The sequence below is a fragment of the Pseudophryne corroboree genome, chromosome 2 (assembly GCF_028390025.1).
Source record: "Pseudophryne corroboree isolate aPseCor3 chromosome 2, aPseCor3.hap2, whole genome shotgun sequence".
Classification (NCBI taxonomy): Eukaryota; Metazoa; Chordata; class Amphibia; order Anura; family Myobatrachidae; genus Pseudophryne; species Pseudophryne corroboree.
Genome location: NC_086445.1, coordinates 148,553,827 through 148,574,443, shown reverse-complemented (window position 1 = coordinate 148,574,443; position 20,617 = coordinate 148,553,827). Strand labels below are relative to the sequence as shown.

Below are 20,617 nucleotides of genomic sequence, written 5' to 3'. Positions count from 1 at the left end.
AAGTAAGAGAAATGTAACTTGCGCCCTGTAGCCGCTTTGCACTAAACCCCCAAAGATCACCACTCTTCCAGCGCTTAAAGCTCCTTTTCCCTGTGCCAGAACACATACAGATGAACACCACTGAAATCACCAGTAATAACATCAATCTTCTGTGTCTCTTTTGTACGCATGGATAAATGCCCAAATGTGGACAAGAATAATATTCAGAAGCTGGAAGTATGTATTAAACGATCCAGGGAAGACATGCATCCACATCAATTCAAAAGTTAGGCACTAGCAGTAACTCCGTGCACAATATGGCGGCCTGGCACCTGGGGTTTGCCCATTCCATGTATAACCATGTTGTTCATCAGTGGATGAACAAATGACTTCCCATCGGGAGTGCAGCACTATAATGAGCTCTGCAAATCCTGGAGTCTAGTACCTGTAACAGGAAGCCGGCCCTATCTCCATTCACTTCCCTTTACAGCTGCAAATATCAATTAGTCTGGTCTGAATGAATGATCCTAACAGATCTGTGCTCCTTTTGGAATAGACCATCCCTTAGAGAGCCTACTGTATTGCCACTAAATATATATGTAAACAGTAATCATATCCTCTTTATGCCTGTGGCAGTGTGTAATAAAATACCTAAACGCAAGACTCCAGAGTCCGCACTGTGATTAAATATTTCAGGCGTACAGGTTCTCCCATGAGGTTAAGCCTTAACTAAATGGAAACCTTACTCTTCACATACATATGTGCAATTTGACATTTGAATGATTCAATCTGAAATAAAAATAACAAGCGGTGGGATATGATGGAGCGCAGTTAGCACAAATAATTGCATGTCACACTACGTTCTGAGGCATGATCTTCCCTGGCAGTGGATGCTACGGATTTGCTGAACATGAAAAGACATTCATGGAGTTTAATGCAATGTGGTGCTATAACACAAACAGTACTAGGGTGTGAAATAACTTGGTTAGATTACACAAACTGTAAGGCCATACAGACTGCACTACTATCACTGCCATGATAAGAATGGAAGATATCCCCAAATAACTATGTGGAGGCAGCGTTTGTTACACAGTGGGAATAATGATGGAAATCCACACTAAGCAGTAGTGTTCTCACATAGGCAGGAGGCATAGCACGTATCATAGTAATGTCACTAGCACCCAGTCAGCACCCCATGGATATGGTCTACAAAATGGCTGTGTAGTTTATGTGTACATTTTAATTCCTGAAGGGAATATGAATGATACACTATATACACGTATAAGGGGTGTGGTACAGTATGTAAGGATGACATTCATAATATCAACATAAGAATGTCATTATGGTTGAAATGTAGCATGTGGACACTGCTGAAATGTTGACATGACAGAATGCTGACAGACTCTTCCTTGTGGTCTAGTGGTGGCTTACCTGCTCCTGGCAACAGCTGCGGGCTTCTGAGGGAGCGGCAGTTCCGGTGAGAATTCCCAGCCTATCCCTAACCCCTCCCCCCACTGATTAACACCCACAGAACCCTAAACCTAACCCTATCCCTCCCATCCTGAGCCTAAACCTGAAGTCAACATTCTGAGAATGTTAGGAATTCACACATCTACATTTCAGATGTCAACGTTGTAAACATGTCCACATTCTGTAGATGTCGACATGTTGTCTGTTGCCATTTCAACAATGTTGATATAACAGTCTACATTATGGATTCAACATTATGACTCTCAACCTTATGACTGCATCCCCATATACGTGTTCAATACAGTAGATCTGCATCTCATATGATGTTGAAAGGATTTATATGGTGAACTGTAATAAAGACATTCAGTAGCTCTGGTAACCCCTGTCTTTCTCAGGTTCAGGGGCGTAAGCTCATACCAGGCTCCTGGAGGCGAAATAGAAGGTGGTGCCCTCCCCCCCAGTGACTCTGGCTCTACATGTGCTGACATCCCAGCGACTTGCCAATGGCACACCTGGGACAATAAAGATTCCTTATTGCAGATAACTGTGACAATAAGGAATCTTTATTTTTGGGTGCTGGAAGCAAATGATAATAAATAGAGCCCTGAAGGGGGTTTTATCAAAGCTTGGAGAGAGATAAAATCGTGAGAGATAAAGTACCAGCCAATCAGCTTCTGCCTTACATCTTACAGGCTGCCTCCAATGTCTCTGGGAGTTACACCACTGCTCAGGGTATTATAAATGGGTCACGTGACGTGAGGAAACGGAGTGTAAAATACAGGAAACCATTGTCATGCAGTCCCCCATGGGCTGCATATTATACAATAAGCTATGCATCCCTGGCCTGCAATGTTCATTGGTGGTTTACGTATTTAGATCTGGCAGGCAGCGATAGTTTAGTAGGGCTTGTGTGAATGAGCCCCAAAATACAATTTTATTTGGATTCAGTCAAAAATAATGCAATTGAATATTGCAAAGCTAACAGTTTTGTTATAATCTAAAAATATATAACTAAAGAATATGAAAATAAATTCTAAAACAGAGGTACTAAGCAGTTACTGATAAACGCTAGAGCGTACAATTACAATCCAGGAACTCACCTGTGTTGTGGTTGTAGTGGTTTGAATTTTCTTGATTTCTTTCCCGAGGTCGCGCCCATCATCGGACCTCTCTGTATCAGACACTGTACTACTGGCATCCATATTTGCTATGGATTTGCTAGCAGAAGATTCAGTTTCCAGAGTGGTCGCAGTCATTTGAGCATATTCTAGACTTTTAGAGGATGAAGCCAACTCTCTATCAGAAATGCTGCTCAAACTATCAGCCGTTGTATGAATTTTAAAATCCTTGTCTGCAAGTACAGCTGCCGCACAAGTTAGGTCAACACTGCCGGTCATGTGAGCTAGCAGGCCAAGGTCATCATTAACACCGATATGGACATGAGCATCCTGGACATTGCCTATGGTTATGTGGTTACCACTAGTCAGTTCTGGCAACAGTTTGTCATCTGAATGCGTCATTTTATCAAAAAGAAATGAGGTATTGTTAGAAGTGGTTTGGTCTTTCTCGTCCGCTAATGTAATTAGAGGGCCATCTTTTTCTTCATTCTCTTTTATAATACCAACACTGTCGTGAACATTGTTTTGTAGTTTCTCTACAGCTGCACTGTAGACGTTATCCAATAAGGACTCTACTTCAACAAGAGCACCGTTTTCCCCACTGACTAGTGTTTCTGGTGACAAATCCAAATCATCAAGTTTGACCTCCGTGGCTTCAACCTTCTCTGCTTTGATGTCCACTAACAGGTCATGCACCTCCACCCGTACCCCACCTGATGGCCTATCGGTGATGGTGATTGTATCATCAGAAATTTTAGTTGCGATCAGCAAATCTCTGGTGTCTGAATTGACCGGGTAATCGGTCTCACTTTCCGGACTCTGGCTCTGTGAGAGGTCCTCGATTTCTCGGATTTCCAGCCCGCCTTTAGCTGCCACCGCTTGGGATGAAAGTCCAGAGATGGTGCTCACATTCCCCTTCTTGCCCTTCTTGATGTTCTCCTCCTCCTGTCTTTGATACTCTTCATACATTTTTGCCAAATATTCCTTATGAGCTTCATAAGTGACCTTAAATTAAAAAAAAAAAAAAACCAATGACCTTAGTTACACAATTTGGAGATCTAAGAAGCTTTGCCTATCATTATGGAAGTATACACTGCATGTTCCTTTCGGTAAAACAATGAGAAGGGTCCTTTACTATATTATTGGAGATAAAACACTTAGGGGGGTATGCAATTAGCTATGGTAATCTCGGAGCTATTGATTTCGCCCCACTGCCTATTCAATTGTGGTCGTTTTCACCCAGTTTTTAGGAAAATTTTCACCAACGCCTTTTCACTTTTTTTGTGTGAAAAGGCATAGGCGAAAAATGCCACAAACCGCCTGTGTTTTTGCCAGCGCAGGTGAGAAAAAACATGTGGATTCGCCAATCCACATGTTTTTAGCTTCTGCTGAATTTGTCGCCTAGGCGAAAAAACGTCCCTGTTATTTAATAGGGTGAATATCCACTCGCCTTAAAAATAGCAAAAAGTCCATATTTTTTTTCGCCTAGGCAAAAAAACAAACAAACCTGGCTGCATACTCCCCTTATTATAAGGCACTTTTCAGAAGGGCACCTATAATCTAAACACCATGGGACATATCAAGGACTGAAGCATTATTCTGTGATAATACAGCATATAAAACTGGGAGATCATAGCAACACTGAGGCATGAGGCGCAGCATGGATAGTGATTCATGGGAAAGAGCATCTCCACATATGCAGTCTCCATCTTGTAAATGATCTGTAGTTAGTCAGTGAAACCATTTTATACAACAGGGGTAGGTAGCCTGTGGCACTCCAGCAGCTGTGGAACTACACATCCCAACATACTCTGAAACTATTTTGCTGTTGGGGCATGGTAAATCTGTGGCAGGGAATACTGGGATGTGTAAGTTCAACACGTTACCTACCGCTGATATACAAGATGGTTTCACAGACTAAATACAGGGCTTGTGGGGTAACTTTCTGACAGTTTATATGAATCGCTTTCTTGCTACAGGCAGGGATGGACAAATTAAACTCATTACTCTGACAATTGTGTGTCCAACAAAGGCGGAGCTTGTTAGAAGCAAAGTTAGACGATGCATTAAACTAAACTTCCTCCAGATCAGAATTTGAATCCAGATTATTCAGTGCTGAAGTCAGTCACATTACTTATAATAAGCAGCATTCTCCTAATGTGTATTACTGCAGCCACATTATTACCCACATAGCTATGGGAAAGGCTCACATACTTATTTTATCATCAAAGTACAATTTAATGTGAAGACATGTACCGGCAATCACATCACATCTTCACATCCATCAATCAAGTCTCCCCCGGCATTCATTGTACATGCAAATAAGGAACAGGCTTCAAGGATGTAATTGTGCATGTCTGTACCAGATTTGCCATTTTCGTTTTACATTGTATATTTTAACTATTACAGCATAACAGCAGAATTAAATACTGTATATTGTTAATTTGGATCTCACTACAGTAACAAGACCAAGCAGCCATTCAAATAGCACCTTTTGTCATAACTGCCTCCATGGAAACGGTTTAGAGGGACACAAAACCGTTCTATACAACAAAGCATACTATTTGCATACTATTTGTAATGGCACATGGGTGAGTAAAAAACAAATGATGCTTTAACATTTACTAAACATATATAAATATGCATTACTACTGTAAAATAGTGGATTCTAATAAAACCATTTGAGGATCAATAGGAACATTAAATAGGATCAGTTCAGAATTGCACCAAGCTGCAAGAATAAAGCAATCCGAATCCTCTTTCCGCACAAAATATTGTTATTACTGTAATGCTATGTAAATCACAAGCACTATCTAAACATAATATCACAGTATTATTTATGAGCAGGGACATGGAACCTTAAATATATTCACAAATAAATATGTAAAAGCTCTTATTCCGTGGCAGTGTCAATTGGTGATGAATATACATTTGCTATATAGCACATGCCAGCGGTTAGCAAACTTTCTTGAATCACGGCGCCCTAGAGTTTCAAAAAAAAATTCACGGCACCCCTAGGATAAAAGTTTTATATTGATAAATATGGGGGGAAAATATTAAGTAAATTGAGGCTACCTGTCATCCTTAGCGTCAGTTATGTGGTGGTGTACAGCTGTGCGTCTGACTCTCAACATATTTTAGGATTGGCAGACACCAGTACTGGTTTTGCCTATCACTTTAACCATAAGTAATTTGATTTGGTCCTGGACGACCTACCCGAAGCAAACCCAAAAGAGCCTCGCAGCACCCCAGGGTGCCTAGGCACACAGTTTGGGAACCACCGACATATGCCAAGACCTTCCTTCGGTGCTATTTATTTTTCCATTCCTTGCTTAGTTTTATGTAGATGCATTTAATATAGGGCAGTAACATATATTAATGTGAAAGTGCATTGAAGTTTAAGTATGATATATGCTATACATAGTGGCATATACACACCACTGTAAGATGTACACTGCTGCTTAAATATGTATGTGACACACACCACTAACAGTGGCACACATCATTTTACTATAAATGTATTGATTAATAAATTGTGGGTTATTTCATCTATTGAGTGGGTCTGTTCACTCTCGTCTGCTACTTCTTCGTCTATCCCTTTCCATCCATCTCCCCCCTACATGTGTGGATTGCACTGAAAACACCTTCAGTGTGGAAAAATAAATACATCTAGGAGAAGAAACTTTCTGGTTTTGTGGTTGCAGCCCAACGGAACTGGAAAAAGATCTCCCTCCCTACAAATTATGGTTTTTATCTCAAATATTGTCAGTACTGGTGAGGACCAGAGATATCCATACACGTGTGAATGCTACTTGTAGATCTTTAATAGAAGGATACTTGTAACTTAAAAAAACAGGATTTTGATACCTACCGGTAAATCCTTTTCTCCTAGTCCGTAGAGGATGCTGGGGTCCACTTCATGACTATGGGGTATAGACGGTTCCGCAGGAGCCATGGGCACTCTTAAGACTTTTCAATGGGTGTGAACTGGCTCCTCCCTCTATGCCCCTCCTCCAGACCTCAGTTATAGGAACTGTGCCCAGGGAGACGGACATTTCGAGGAAAGGATTTACTGTAATACTAATGGTGAGATACATACCAGCTCACACCTCAACCATGCCGCACAACATGGCATTCAACATAACACACGCCAACAGGCATGAACCAATTACAGCAAACATACTGAAACTAATAAAACACAACATGTGTAACTCTAATAAACAAAACTGCAGGTAAAGTACGCACTGGGACGGGCGCCCAGCATCCTCTACGGAAAAGGAGAAAAGGATTTACCGGTAGGTATCAAAATCCTGTTTTCTCATACGTCCCAGAGGATGTTGGGGTCCACTTCATGACCATGGGGTTTATACCAAAGCTCCAGTACTGGCGGGAGAGTGCGGATGACCCCGCAGCACCGATTGACCGAACTTGAGGTCTTCATCGGCCAAGGTGTCAAACTTGTAGAATTTTGCAAATGTGTTTGACCCCGACCAAGTAGCTGCTCGGCAAAGTTGCAATGCCGAGACCCCCCGGGCAGCCGCCCAGGATGAGCCCACCTTCCTAGTGGAATGGGCCTTCACCGACGTCGGTAACGGCAATCCAGCCGTAGTATGAGCGTGCTGAATCGTACTTCTGATCCAATACGCAATAGTCTGCTTGGAAGCAGGACACCCAATCTTGTTGGGAGCATACAGGACAAACAAAGTCTGTTTTCCATATAAGAGCTGTTTTAGCGACATAATCTTCTAAGCTCTAACCACATCTAGAGACTTTGACTCAGTGAACGTGTCAGTAACTACTGGCGCCACAATAGGTTGGTTTATGTGGAAAGATGAAACCACCTTTGGAAGAAAATGTTGACGAGTTCTCAACTCTGCCCTATCTTCATGGTCAGGTAAGGGCTCTTGTGAGACAAGGCCCCCAACTCAGACACCCGTCGTGCGGATGTCAATGCCAAAAGCATCACCACTTTCCAAGTGAGTAACTTCAACTCTATCTCTTGTAGAGGCTCAAACCAATCCAATTGAAGAAACTGCAACACCACATTAAGTTCCCATGGTGCCACTGGAGGCACAAATGGAGGCTGGATGTGCAGAACCCCTTTCACGAAGGTCTGAACCTCTGGAAGAGAGGCCAATTGTTTTTGGAAGAACACTGACAAGGCCGAAATCTGGACCTTGATTGACCCCAATCGGAGGCCCGCCTCCACACCAGCCTGCAGAAAATGGAGAAAACGTCCCAACTGAAACTCTTCCGAGCCTTCTTGGATTCACACCAAGACACATATTTTCTCCAAATACGGTGGTAATGTTTCGACGTTACTCCTTTCCTGGCCTGAATAAGGGTGGGGATGACTTCCTTTGGAATACCCACACAAGCTAGGATCCGGCGCTCAACAGCCATGCCGTCAAACGTAGCCGCGGTAAGTCTTGATACACGCACGGCCCCTGCTGCAGCAGGTCCTCGGGAAGAGGAAGAGGCCGAGGATCTTCTATGAGCAACTCCTGAAGATCTGGGTACCAAGCCCTCCTTGGCCAGTCTGGGGCAATGAAGATTGCTCGAACTCTTGTTCTCCTTATGATCCTGAGCACCTTTGGGATCAGCGGAAGTGGTAGGAAGACATACATCGACCGGAACACCCACTGGGCCACTAGCGCATCCACTGCTATTGCTTGAGGGTCTCTCGACCTGGAACAATATTTCTGAAGTTTCTTATTGAGACGAGATGCCATCATGTCTACTTGAGGAACTCCCCAAAGACTCATCACCTTTGCGGAGACTTCTTGGTGGAGGCCCCACTCTCCTGGATGGAGATCGTGCCTGCTGAGGAAGTCTGCTTCCCAGTTGTCTACTCCCAGAATGAAAATTGCCGACAGAGCCTTTACATGTCTTTCTGCCCAAAGGAGGATCTTCGTCACCTCTGCCATTGCCGCTCTGCTTTTCGTTCCGCCCTGCCTGTTTATGTATGCGACTGCTGTTACATTGTCCGACTGGATCTGTACGGAATGATCTTGAAGAAGATGTACCGCTTGTTGAAGGCCGTTGTAAATGGCTCTCAAATTCCAGCACGTTTATGTGAAGGCAGGCTTCCTGGCTTGACCATTTTCCTTGGAAGCTTTCCCCGAGTGACAGCTCCCCAGCCTCGGAGACTTGCATCCGTGGTTATCAGGACCCAGTCCTGAATCCCGAACCTGCGTCCCTCTAGTAGGTGAGAACTGTGTAGCCACCACAGGAGCGAAATCCTGGCTTTTGACGACAGGATTATCTTCCGGTGCATGTGTAGGTGGGATCCCGACCACTTGTCCAACAGGTCCCACTGGAATACCCTGGCATGGAACCTGCCAAACTGTATGGCCTCGTAGGCCGCCACCATCTTCCCCAACAACCGAATGCACTGATGGATCGCCACACTCGATGGTTTCAAGATCTGTTTTTCCATTTTCTGGATTTCTAGAGCCTTTTCCACCGGAAGAAATACTCTCTAAACTTCTGTGTCCAGAATCATCCCGAGAAAAGACAATCTTGTCATCGGTTCCAACTGTGACTTTGAATAATTTATGATCCAACCGTGTTGTTGGAGTATTGACAGGGAGAGTGTGATGTTTTCTAACAACTGCTCCCTGGATCTCGCCTTTATCAGGAGATCGTCTAGATAAGGAATTATATTGACTCCTTTTTGACGCAGGAGAACCATCATCTCCGCTATCACCTTGGTGAATACACTCTGTGCCGTGGAGAGACCGAAAGGTAACGTCTGGAATTGGTAAAGGCAATCCTGAACCGCGAATCTCAGATAAGCCTGGTGAGGAGGATAAATGGGAACATGCAGGTAAGCATCTTTTATGTCTACAGACACCATGTAGTCCCCCTGCTCCAGACTGGAAATCACTGCCCTCAGTGATTCCATTTTGAACTTGAATCGGTTCAAGTAGAGATTGAGATTTTTCAGGTTTAGGATCGGTCTGACCGAGCCGTCCGGCTTCGGAACTACAAAAAGGCTTGAATAAAACCCCTCCCCTTGTTGTGACAAAGGTACCAGGACTATGACCTGATCCTGACATAATTTTTGGATTGCCGCTGTTACTGCTTCCCTTTCTGGAAGAAAAGCTGGCAAGGTCGATTTGAAAAATCGGCATGGGGGAACGTCTTGAAACTCCAGCTTGTATCCCTAGGACACTATTTGCAACACCCAGGGATCCAGGCCAGACAGAATCCAACCTTGGCTGAACAGTTTGAGACGTGCCCCCACCCGAGCGGCCTCCCGCAAAGGAGCCCCAGCGTCATGCTGAAGATTTGGCAGAAATATGGGTAGACTTCTGCTCCTGGGAACCTGAAGCTGCTGTGGACTTCTTTCCCTTTCCCTTTCCCCTTCCCCTACCCGCAAAGAAGGGGGAACCTCTCGCTTTTTTGTATTTATTGGGCCGAAAGGACTGCATGTGCGGGTGATATGTCTTTTTTGCCGTTGCAGGCGCAGAGGGCAAAAATGTCGACTTACCTGTGGTAGCCGCCGAGACTAACACATCCAGTCCATCGCCAAATAAGGCCTCACCTTTATATGGGAGAGCCTCCATATTTCTTTTGGAATCTGCATCCGCGTTCCACTGGCGAATCCACAACGCCCGCCGAGCCGATACTGCCATGGTAGTGGCTTGTGAACTCAAGAGTCCAATATCTTCATCGCTTCTAGCATGTATGCGGCAGCGTCTTTGATATTCCCTAACTTAAGGAGTATCTCATCTTTATCAATCGTGTCAATTTCTGATGACACGCTTTCTGACAATTTTTCAATAGCGCGACTCACCCGCGCGCAAGCAATTGTGGGCCTGAGCAGCGTACCATTGACAACATAAATGGATTTCAATGTAGTTTCCATCTTTCGATCTGCCGGCTCTTTTAGTGAAGCCGTGCCAGGTGCAGGGAGAATTACCTTCTTTGTCAACCTGGACAGAGCACTGTCTAACACAGGGGGTGACTCCCATTTTTTCCTGTCCTCCACCGGGAAAGGATAAGCTATCTGAATTCTCTTGGGAATACGAAATTTCTTTTCGGGATTCACCCACATCCCTTAAAAGAGTGTATTAAGCTTGTGGGAAGGAGGGGAAGTGACCTTAGATTTCTTTTTATAGAAATAAGCCTTCTCCTGAGGTACAGGAGTGGCTTCCGTGACTTCCAGAACTTCCCTTATAGCCACAATCATATATTGTATATTTTTTGCCAATTTATGATCTATTTCTCTGGAGTCACTATCGTCGACACAAGAATCAGTGTCCGTGTCGGTATCAGTATTCACAATATTCGCAAATGGTCTCTTATGTGACCCAGAGGGGTCGCCTGCGGATGGAAGAACAGAGCCCTGAAAAATCACATCCTCCACAGATTTTCTCCAGCACTCAGCATGAGATTCAGACTTATCTAATCTCCTATTGATATGATGCATATTATCAAGTATTTGTTTCACCCATGCAGGCTCTTGGTGTGCCGGCAGCGCCACCACATTACACTTCTGTGTCCCTAAAATGGTTTCCTCCGGGGAGGAACTCCCTGCCTCTGACATGTCTTACACACGTGTACAACACACACACAGACACACTGCGACTTATAGGGGACAGACCCACAGTAAAATCTGTCAGAGGGACACAGTTTAGGAGCAGCCAGTTCACAACCCCAGTGCCAGTATCTAATGCCTGTGAACACAGAATGCCCACTGACATGCATCGCTTTTTACACAGTAAAACACACTTGTAAAGCACCAAATTCGCTTGTGCCCCCCTGTATTGCACCCTGATACTTGTAGTCAGAAGTGAAGGAGGACCAGCGATGTCTCTGCAGCCTGAGGAGAGAGAAAATGGCGCTGAGCAGTGTGCTGGCTGCCTGAGGAAGAAGCTCCACCCTTTTTACCTCAGAAAGTTTTCATAATATTTATACTGGTGGGGGTAGGGCTGTGCCTGGGCATCTTATGCCCCCTTTTTGCCAGTTTCTAGGTGTTTTTGCTGCCCAGGGCGCAGCTCCCCCCCCCCCCCCCGCAGTGCCTGTGTGTGTGGGCAGCAATGGCGCGCTGCACTCCCGCCAGCCGCGCTGTACCTCAGCCGTCACTTTTCTTGACAGAAGATCTGTCTTCTTCTACTCACCTGTCTTCTGACTTCTGGCTCTGTGAGGGGGGTGACGGCGTGCTGTGGGAGTGAGCATCTAGACACGGCTAGCGTTCAGTACCCTTCAGGAGCTAATGGTGTCCTGTCAGCCAGAAGCAGAGCCAAACTCTTCAGGAAGTTGGTTCCTACTTCTGCCCCCTCAGTCCAACGAAGCAGGGAGACTGTTGCCAGCAGTTTTCCCTGAAAACAAAAAACCTAACATAAGTCTTTTCAGAGAAGCTCAGTAGAGCTCCCCTAGAGTGCATCCAGTCTGCCTGGGCACATTTCTAAAACTGAGGTCTGGAGGAGGGGCATAGAGGGAGGAGCCAGTTCACACCCATTGAAAAGTCTGAAGAGTGCCCATGGCTCCTGCGGAACGTCTATACCCCATGGTCATGAAGTGGACCCCAGCATCCTCTGGGACGTATGAGAAAGAGAATTTATCAGCCAACAAATTGTAGAATGAGGTGGCTGTAACTAATAAGCAGATAATTCCCATGTATATAAACATGCCTGCGTGGGTTTCTTCTGGGAGCTGCAGCTTCCTCTCATAACATACAAGTTGGTTATTGCCTTCTGACTGGTTTGAATCTAATGTATGGGCGCCCTGGTAGTAAAGAAATTAGGCTCTAAGCTCCGCTGTGGTAGGGCATAGTGGTTGAGTAGCTGTCATTTACCTTCCCCCCTGGCATTTCCTCCAAATTCCTCCACAACTTTGCGTCCTGGTTTCCTCACTTTCTCCATTCTGACATTCCCTCCATTATCTAAGGTGATTTCAACATCCCAATCAATATACCCACAAAATCCCCTGCCTCTAAACTCCTTAACCTCACATCTTTGTTTGGACTCTCATGGTGGACCTCCTCCCCCTTCTATATGAATGGGGGCTCACTGGATCTGGTCTTCACTCACCGTTGTGATATTTCTCCAACTCACCATTTCCCTTCTATGACCACCACCTGCTCTCTTTTAACTCATCTCTCTCTGCTACTCCATTCTCTACCTCCTAAGGCTATGATCACTAAGCGGAACATTGATGCTATCGTAGATCAACACCTCAACCCTGGCAATACAAATGCACCAAATATCTGAAAAAAATCTCAAGTACTACCGAGCGACAGTGGAGGATAACACGCTCTAAAGCAGACTCTCTCTATTTCAAACATATGCTCTCATTCTTCAGTGCTGCCCTTCCCCTCGCTAAACAGTTGCACTTCAAGAACTTCATCTCCTCCCAGTCTTCGAATTCCCCGGGGGCCTCTTGGAGCTCAATTCAATTAAGGGCAAATTGAAAAGCTCCGGGATGGAGCTCCCGGAGCTATTCAATTCAGCGCACTGTTATGTCGGAGAATGACGGTACTCGTGCCTTAAACATAGTATTTAGTCGCAAAAACCGGCATACTTCGACTTAAGTGCTGGACGCGATGCTGTTTCTGGCGTGCAAAGGGCAGAAAACAGAATAATGCCAGTAGTTTTGTCGGATTCCTGCTCGCACCCCCAGGGACTGTTCAATTCGCGTTGAAATGAATTGAGCTTTTAGCGACTGTCAACTCTCTCCTTTGCTCTCCCCGCCCCCCACATCATCTCCCCTCTTGACTTTACAACTTACTTCATATCCAAAATTTACTCCATACATCAGGACATCACATCCCACCAGAATATCAGCAACCAGCCACCTCCTTTCCCTTACCACATCTCCCCTTCCCTCTTACCAACTCTGACATCTTTCTTCCATATATCTGGCGAGGAAGTCATGGCCCTCATCCGGTCCTCCCACTCACCCCACATGACCCTATACCCTCCCGCCTCTTCCGCTACCTCTCTCCTTCTGCCTGTTCCCATCTTGCCCACCTTCTCAGTCTGTCCTTCTCATCAGGCACTGTCCACTCTGCCTTCAAGCATGCACTTGTCTCCCCTACTCTTAATCCAAAACACCCTCTCAACTACCGACCCACCTCTCAACTGCCTAACTGCCTTACTGCCACTCACTGGTTGACCCACTTCAGTCTGGCCTCCATCCTCTTCACTTCACTGCAACTGCCCTCACGAAAGTCTGCAATGACCTCTCTTACTTAAACCATCTTCTTCTCCATACTTCCTCCAATGGCACCAAATACCTCAGTTTTCTGCCACCCTGATACTTATTTCAGTATCGTTTGCTGATGCAGCTGTTTATATACACTGTACTTGTCCTATATTGTCTTGTACTGTAAGTCACTGTTTTCTTGTTTTGCTCATTTGTTTATGTACTCTATAATTGGGCGCTGCAGAACCCTTGTGGTACTATATAAATAAAGAATAATAATAGATCTACACTGTCTAGATAGACAGTCAATAGGGCGACATGCTTTTGGTCAACATGGTCAAAAGGTTGACAGGCACAAAAGGTTGATATGACAATGGTCGACATAACATTTAAAAAAAAAAACCTTTTTCATGCTTTACCATTTTGTACAGCACTGTATAATAATAATAATTTACTGAACAACTGTCACATATACCAACGCTTCCAATCACACACGCAGGCTTGTCATCATCCAGGATTTCTATGTAAGCTAATAATGAGGCATTTCTATGCTGGGCAGGTCCATACTGATCATATCTATACATATATTTGTATCCTTTGCAGGGACTTAAACTGAATATGCAATTTGTGTTAATGGTTAGCAAATCAAAGCAGGGAGAGGAAGAGTTAAGCGAGATGTGACCAATGCCACTATTTTATAAATTGCTCCCTTCCCTCACACTAATGTTTTCAGCGGCAGCTCCTCCCCTGAGCTCTCCTCTATTTGCTATATTCTGGTGGCTTCTGGTACTTCCAATTACTGGAGGCCTCTGCTGGCCAGCCCCTGCATTTAGGATCTGACACACTGCTAGACATAATGACCAACCCCTGACCTGTTGCCGGTGGCTTTTTCAGAAGCTGGCTGTCATCTCTAGCACTGCACTGGATCTCTTCCTGGGATCATTATGATACTGGGATCTTGCTGAATTGGGAACATTTACAAATTATTTGCTACGCCATAAATACGGGTTGAATACACATAGGTCCTTATTACTCCCAGCTAATCCTGATTTTCAAAATGGCAAGGCCTCTAACCTCTTTAATATTTGTAGGGTGAATGGTATTGCTACAATGGGAGACTTGGTGCATGATGACCTAAAGAGGTCTCTCACATTCCAGGAGGCGGTAACTAAGTTTGGGGTTCTGGAGGCCTATCCCATGGCTTACCTTCAAACTCAACATAATATCAGTACCACGGTCTGGCAGAAACCCATAGACACTTTGCTATGAGACCCATCTTTAACCAGGAAAGAAATCTCTGCATACTACAGCCAACTCCGAGAGAAATTAGATTATTCTCTGTTTTCTCAGAGATTATCGTGATAATTTACTCATGTTCCACATTTAACCTTGGAATATTTACTTAGAGCCCATGTGCATGCATGCAAATTCTTACCTTCCACAATGTACTCTGAAAAGTCACTTAACATTTTACGCAGAACATATTTATCCCCCCCCATAAGGGTTCTGTCATAGGTCAATCATCGCATAACTGTCAAAGATGTGTGGAGTCCGTGGCGGATTTATATCATTGTCTTTGTTAATTACCTTTTATTCTGAGTTTCTGTATGCAGGTTTTTGGATGCAGACGTCTTCCTGGTCAATTTTCTACTACTTACATCAGAATGGGCTGTCTTCGGGATTAACCCCACTCATCCCCAGATCACCTCTGTGGGTAGATAACTACTGATGGCGGTTGATGTAGCCACTCGTAAGGCCATCCTTTAAACGTGGAACCATTCAGTTGCCCCAGCTCTATCGGTTTTAATAGCAATTTCTTTTTAAATCTTTTTAGAATGCACTGGGTGGAGGTGGTCTGCAACCATTTTTTGATATGTGGGAAAACTTTTAGGGCCAAATTCATAGAAGCCTACGTTAATACCTCCAGGTATTTGACTTGAGAGGTGGCTGGCGACCCTCCTATTTTCACGTGATGGGAATTTTGATTTTTGTACTAGCATGAGAGATATTACCACTGGGTGTGTGGGGGGAAGGGGGGAGAGGACGAAACTGAACATTTTTCTATTATGTTTGTATTTAATTCTAATATATTGTCTTTTTTTTTTGTAGAGACATGCTGTTCCATCTGTAATCTTACTGCCCATTGTTCATACATGTGTCCTGCAATTATTCACTGTTAACTATAATTTTAATTTCTATTGTTTCTACGGCCTCTTGGCAATATTGCTCATTGCTTCTGTATAATGGAATTGTATCTTTAATTATATACATGATGCTTCAGTAAAAACATGTAAATAAAAAGGAAAGGAAAAGTTACAAAAACCCAACTAAAGTGCAACTGGTGGTGGTGGGGAATTAAATAGAAAAGAGGTAGGTGAGAACTCCCTTTATAATAATAAACATGTTCCAATAAGACTATATCAGAACTAACCTAACTCCTAGCCTGTGCTCCCCCCTGCTAACCACTTATACAGTATATGCATTATGTAAATAAGTTACAAGTCCTTATTAATACTTCCACAAGTCCACAACATGAGACCACAAGGTGGCACCAAACCAATATGTGAAAGTACAAGGATCGACAGTAATTCTTCACGGACTTCCAAAGACCACAGTACCTTAGAGTGAGCTATAGAGAGCGTGTCCACCCAGACTCTCCAGCCTCCCCATTCATACTTGATGGCATGATACAGAAGTATCCGGAAAATGTTGTAAACCATCTCTGTGATCTTCTGCTCCTCAGAATTCTTGGGATTGATGTATCCAAGAGAGAACATCCAGTCCTGCCACACGGAGCACTGCAGGAGGCACCTGGAAGCACAGCCACATAGAAGACAAATGTTTCTTTTATAGAAGCAGAGAAGTATTGTAAAAACAAGTTACTTTACATAAAATATTTCCATCATAATTCTGTATGAGTGTATAGTAACTGGGCCGCATGTAAGCTACACATAATGCAGTTGGCAAACAGATTTATTATTTACTAAGATGGGGTCTATCTTCTGTACTGCAGATCTGCGGAGTCATTAGTAAGACCACTTTACACAGCGTTCTCTCAGAGGCAGTCTCCCATATAAACGATACTTGCCTACTTTTGAAAGCATTTCAGGGAGATTATGAAACCTATACCTAACATATATATTCTGCCGGGCGGGATGCTGCTGCTGGGATACTGACCGTTGGCATCCCGCCCAGCGGGATTACGTATGTAATGCTGCCCATACATCTAAAGATTTATTGTCCGATCTGGCTGGTTGGAACGAAAATCTGGTAATGGATGAGAGCAAATGACAATTGACCATTTACTCCCAGACACTGAAAAACAGACAAAAATGGTCAATCAGACAAATTGGTTAAATCCATTTGAATTAACCAATTTGTCTGAATGACCATTTTTGTCAGTTTTCTGGCATTTTGGATTGGAGCAAATGGTCAATTGTCATTTGCTCTAATCCATTACCAGGTTTTCGTTCAAACCAGCCAGATCAGACAATAAATCTTTAGGTGTATGGGAAGCTTAATCTAGATAGATAGATAGATAGATAGATAGATAGATAGATAGATAGATAGATAGATAGATAGATAGATAGATAGATAGATAGATAGAGGCCAAATAAACTTTATTTGAAAATGCATGTAGCCATTGGGATCATTGTGCCTTCAAACCAAAGCAGGTGGCAGATGGTACTGGTAATCCCATTATGGTTTGGGTTTTTTTGCAACAAGTATAGAGCAGCTACATAATGGGGGCTAAAGTGCAATCAGGGAGATTGCTAGACTTTTCAGGGAGCCAGGGAGATTGTTACTATTTCTCCCTGACATTCAGGGAGAGTAAAGGGGGGTACTCACGGAGCGATCGCTGCTTAAAATCTAAGCAATCTGACTAGATTGCTTAGATTTTAAGCAGTGATCTCTCCGTGTGTACCCCTTACAACGAAAGCGATGCGCAGCCACGCGCATCGCTATCGCTGGTGCTAGATTGGCCTGCATGCCGCTGGGTGAAATGAGCGCCCCTCCTCCCGCACGCTCAGCACACATCGCGCTGTGCTGAGCGGGGGGAGAGGTGTGCTGAGCGGTTCGCTCAGCACACATCTCTCCCCACATCTTCCAGTGACTACTGGCCTTTAGTAAGTATTATATATAAATCACACTAGCCCGTCTCATTAAGGTCAAAATCTTCGTTATTACATTCACGTTTCCAGATCAGCAGTTTAGAATATTGGTGAACAGTATGAGGAAATAAAGTGGTGGTGATCAGTGGTACAGTGTCAATCTGAAGGCTGGTGACCAGCTCAACTCTTAATATACTTCTATTAAATACAGGTAAATGTTCCACTTCTCTTACAAGCAGATACAGGGCTGCCATGTGTCCCATAGACTACCCCTTTTATTATTATTACCCCCTCTGTAATTATTAGATATAGCAGCCAATCCAGCATATGGAGAAAGGCCTTTTGCCACTTTCATTAGAATGCATGCAACACAAAATCATACTAAATAATAATTTAAGTTTTAAAATCAATACAGCCTGATAATGAATCAAATTGTTAATGAAAACTAACTGCTGACAATGGAAATGCATTCTGCCTTATGCATCTTCAAGATAAATCATATTTTACCAGCAATTGTTAACAAGGGTTTGATTATTACTACTGTAAAAACAGCAATCACATATGCTGACAATGAGGTAAACATTTGCATGCTGACTGCGATCATGTTGAAAACAATTTAGTTTATGGACCTTCGATTCTCCCGACTGTTGCTGAAAAGCTTGATCATGTCAGACAGGAACAGGCGTCTCACTTCCATCAGGTCAGAACTAGGAGTGGAGTTCTTTAGCAGTGTGGCGACTACCTTCAGAATCACTGGAACACAAAATGATATAAAGTTAGGGCAGAAGTCATCCTATAAGAGTGAAAAGGTTCTACAGGAGCCTTTACACGGATTTAGCATGATAACTATAGTAACCATAGTAAAATACATATGTTTATAAAGCATTTCTTATACATAGAAGGCAGGCGGCGGGTGTACAGAGAAGGCAGACGGCGGGTGTACAGAGAAGGCAGGCGGCGGGTGTACAGAGAAGGCAGGCGGCGGGTGTACAGAGAAGGCAGGCGGCGGGAGTACAGAGAAGGCAGGCGGCGGGTGTACAGAGAAGGCAGGCGGCGGGTGTACAGAGAAGGCAGGCGGCGGGTGTACAGAAAAGGCAGGCGGCGGGTGTACAGAAAAGGCAGGCGGCGGGTGTACAGAGAAGGCAGGCGGCGGGTGTACAGAGAAGGCAGGCGGCGGGTGTACAGAGAAGGCAGGCGGCGGGTGTACAGAGAAGGCAGGCGGCGGGTGTACAGAGAAGGCAGGCGGCGGGTGTACAGAGAAGGCAGGCGGCGGGTGTACAGAGAAGGCAGGCGGCGGGTGTACAGAGAAGGCAGGCGGCGGGAGTACAGAGAAGGCAGGCGGCGGGTGTACAGAGAAGGCAGGCGGCGGGTGTACAGAGAAGGCAGGCGGCGGGTGTACAGAAAAGGCAGGCGGCGGGTGTACAGAAAAGGCAGGCGGCGGGTGTACAGAGAAGGCAGGCGGCGGGTGTACAGAGAAGGCAGGCGGCGGGTGTACAGAGAAGGCAGGCGGCGGGTGTACAGAGAAGGCAGGCGGCGGGTGTACAGAGAAGGCAGGCGGCGGGTGTACAGAGAAGGCAGGCGGCGGGTGTACAGAGAAGGCAGGCGGCGGGTGTACAGAGAAGGCAGGCAGGTGTACAGAGAAAGCAGACAGGTGTACAGAGAAAGCAGGCAGGTGTACAGAGAAAGCAGGCGGGTGTAGAGAGAAAGCATGCAGGTGTACAGAGAAGGCAGGCGGGTGTACAGAGAAGGCAGGCGGGTGTACAGAGAAAGCAGGCGGGTGTACAGAGAAGGCAGGCGGGTGTACAGAGAAGGCAGGCGGTGTACAGAGAAGGCAGGCAGTGTACAGAGAAGGCAGGCGGTGTACAGAGAAGGCAGGCGGGTGTACAGAGAAGGCAGGTGGGTGTACAGAGAAGGCAGGCGGTGTACAGAGAAGGCAGGCGGTGTACAGAGAAGGCATTGCTTCAATAGAAAATGAGTGCCAGCTTGTTGCTAGAAAATGTCCATATAAAGCCAAATATTGTTATATTGTTGACGACGTATGTCCTAATAATAAGAATGTAAAAACGGATGGGGCGCCAAATTACTGCCTTGCCCCTGGTAACAAAAATCCTAGTTTCTGCTCTGATCCATGGCTAGAATTTCATTTAAAAAATCTAGTAATACCCAATGGCCACTAGATGGCAGTGGATGTTGATGTAGTCTATGGAGAAAAAAAGCCTAACATCAGACACAAAGTGCATCTGCTGCCTACAGACAATGAAAGCAGCTATTATGCAGGCTGGACTGGTATTAAGTGATAGTCTGCATTTTCATTAACAAGGAGACGGTGACTGCAGCAAAGCACTAAATTCCCCACCTAACAAAATGGCTGCCTCCAATGGTTGTACCAGGCAGGTGCGTTTATAAGGGATTCTCCAGTCAAATTTATAATGTTTGTTTCCCTCTCATCCCATCATACCTCCCAATACTACAAGTTTTGGAATCAGGACATCATTAAAAGGGGGCTATGTCCAACTTTGGAAGAAAATGATTAATTAACTACTTACTGGGATTCTGAATTTTCACAGTTGAATCTGGCTCTGGATGAGGCTTGTGGACCACTTGTGTGCAAACCTGCTCTGTGAGTATCTGCAGAAGAAAACAGACCAATAACTGCAGTCATCCAATAGCCAATGAACTTTCATATTTCAGCTTGACTTCATTATCGCCTGTAACATAACTGATAAATAATTGGTCAGGAAAATAAAGATAAGAAACATGACGTGAAGTGTGGGAGGTGGAGCC

General features: G+C 44.6%; 1 protein-coding gene across 9 annotated transcripts in view; it reads right to left on the bottom strand.

The window, feature by feature from the left end:
* The window catches only part of NBEA (neurobeachin), a 1,049,301-nt gene that overhangs the window by 653,995 nt on the left and 374,689 nt on the right, over nucleotides 1-20,617 (bottom strand). For all 9 annotated transcript variants that reach the window (XM_063951811.1, XM_063951806.1, XM_063951798.1 and 6 more), the window contains exons 19-22: nucleotides 20,380-20,461; nucleotides 18,463-18,586; nucleotides 16,340-16,532; nucleotides 2,550-3,572 (exon numbers count right to left, since the gene is read on the bottom strand). In XM_063951811.1, the coding sequence (XP_063807881.1) occupies nucleotides 2,550-3,572; nucleotides 16,340-16,532; nucleotides 18,463-18,586; nucleotides 20,380-20,461 (1,422 nt within the window). The remainder of the gene's footprint in view (nucleotides 1-2,549; nucleotides 3,573-16,339; nucleotides 16,533-18,462; nucleotides 18,587-20,379; nucleotides 20,462-20,617) is intronic.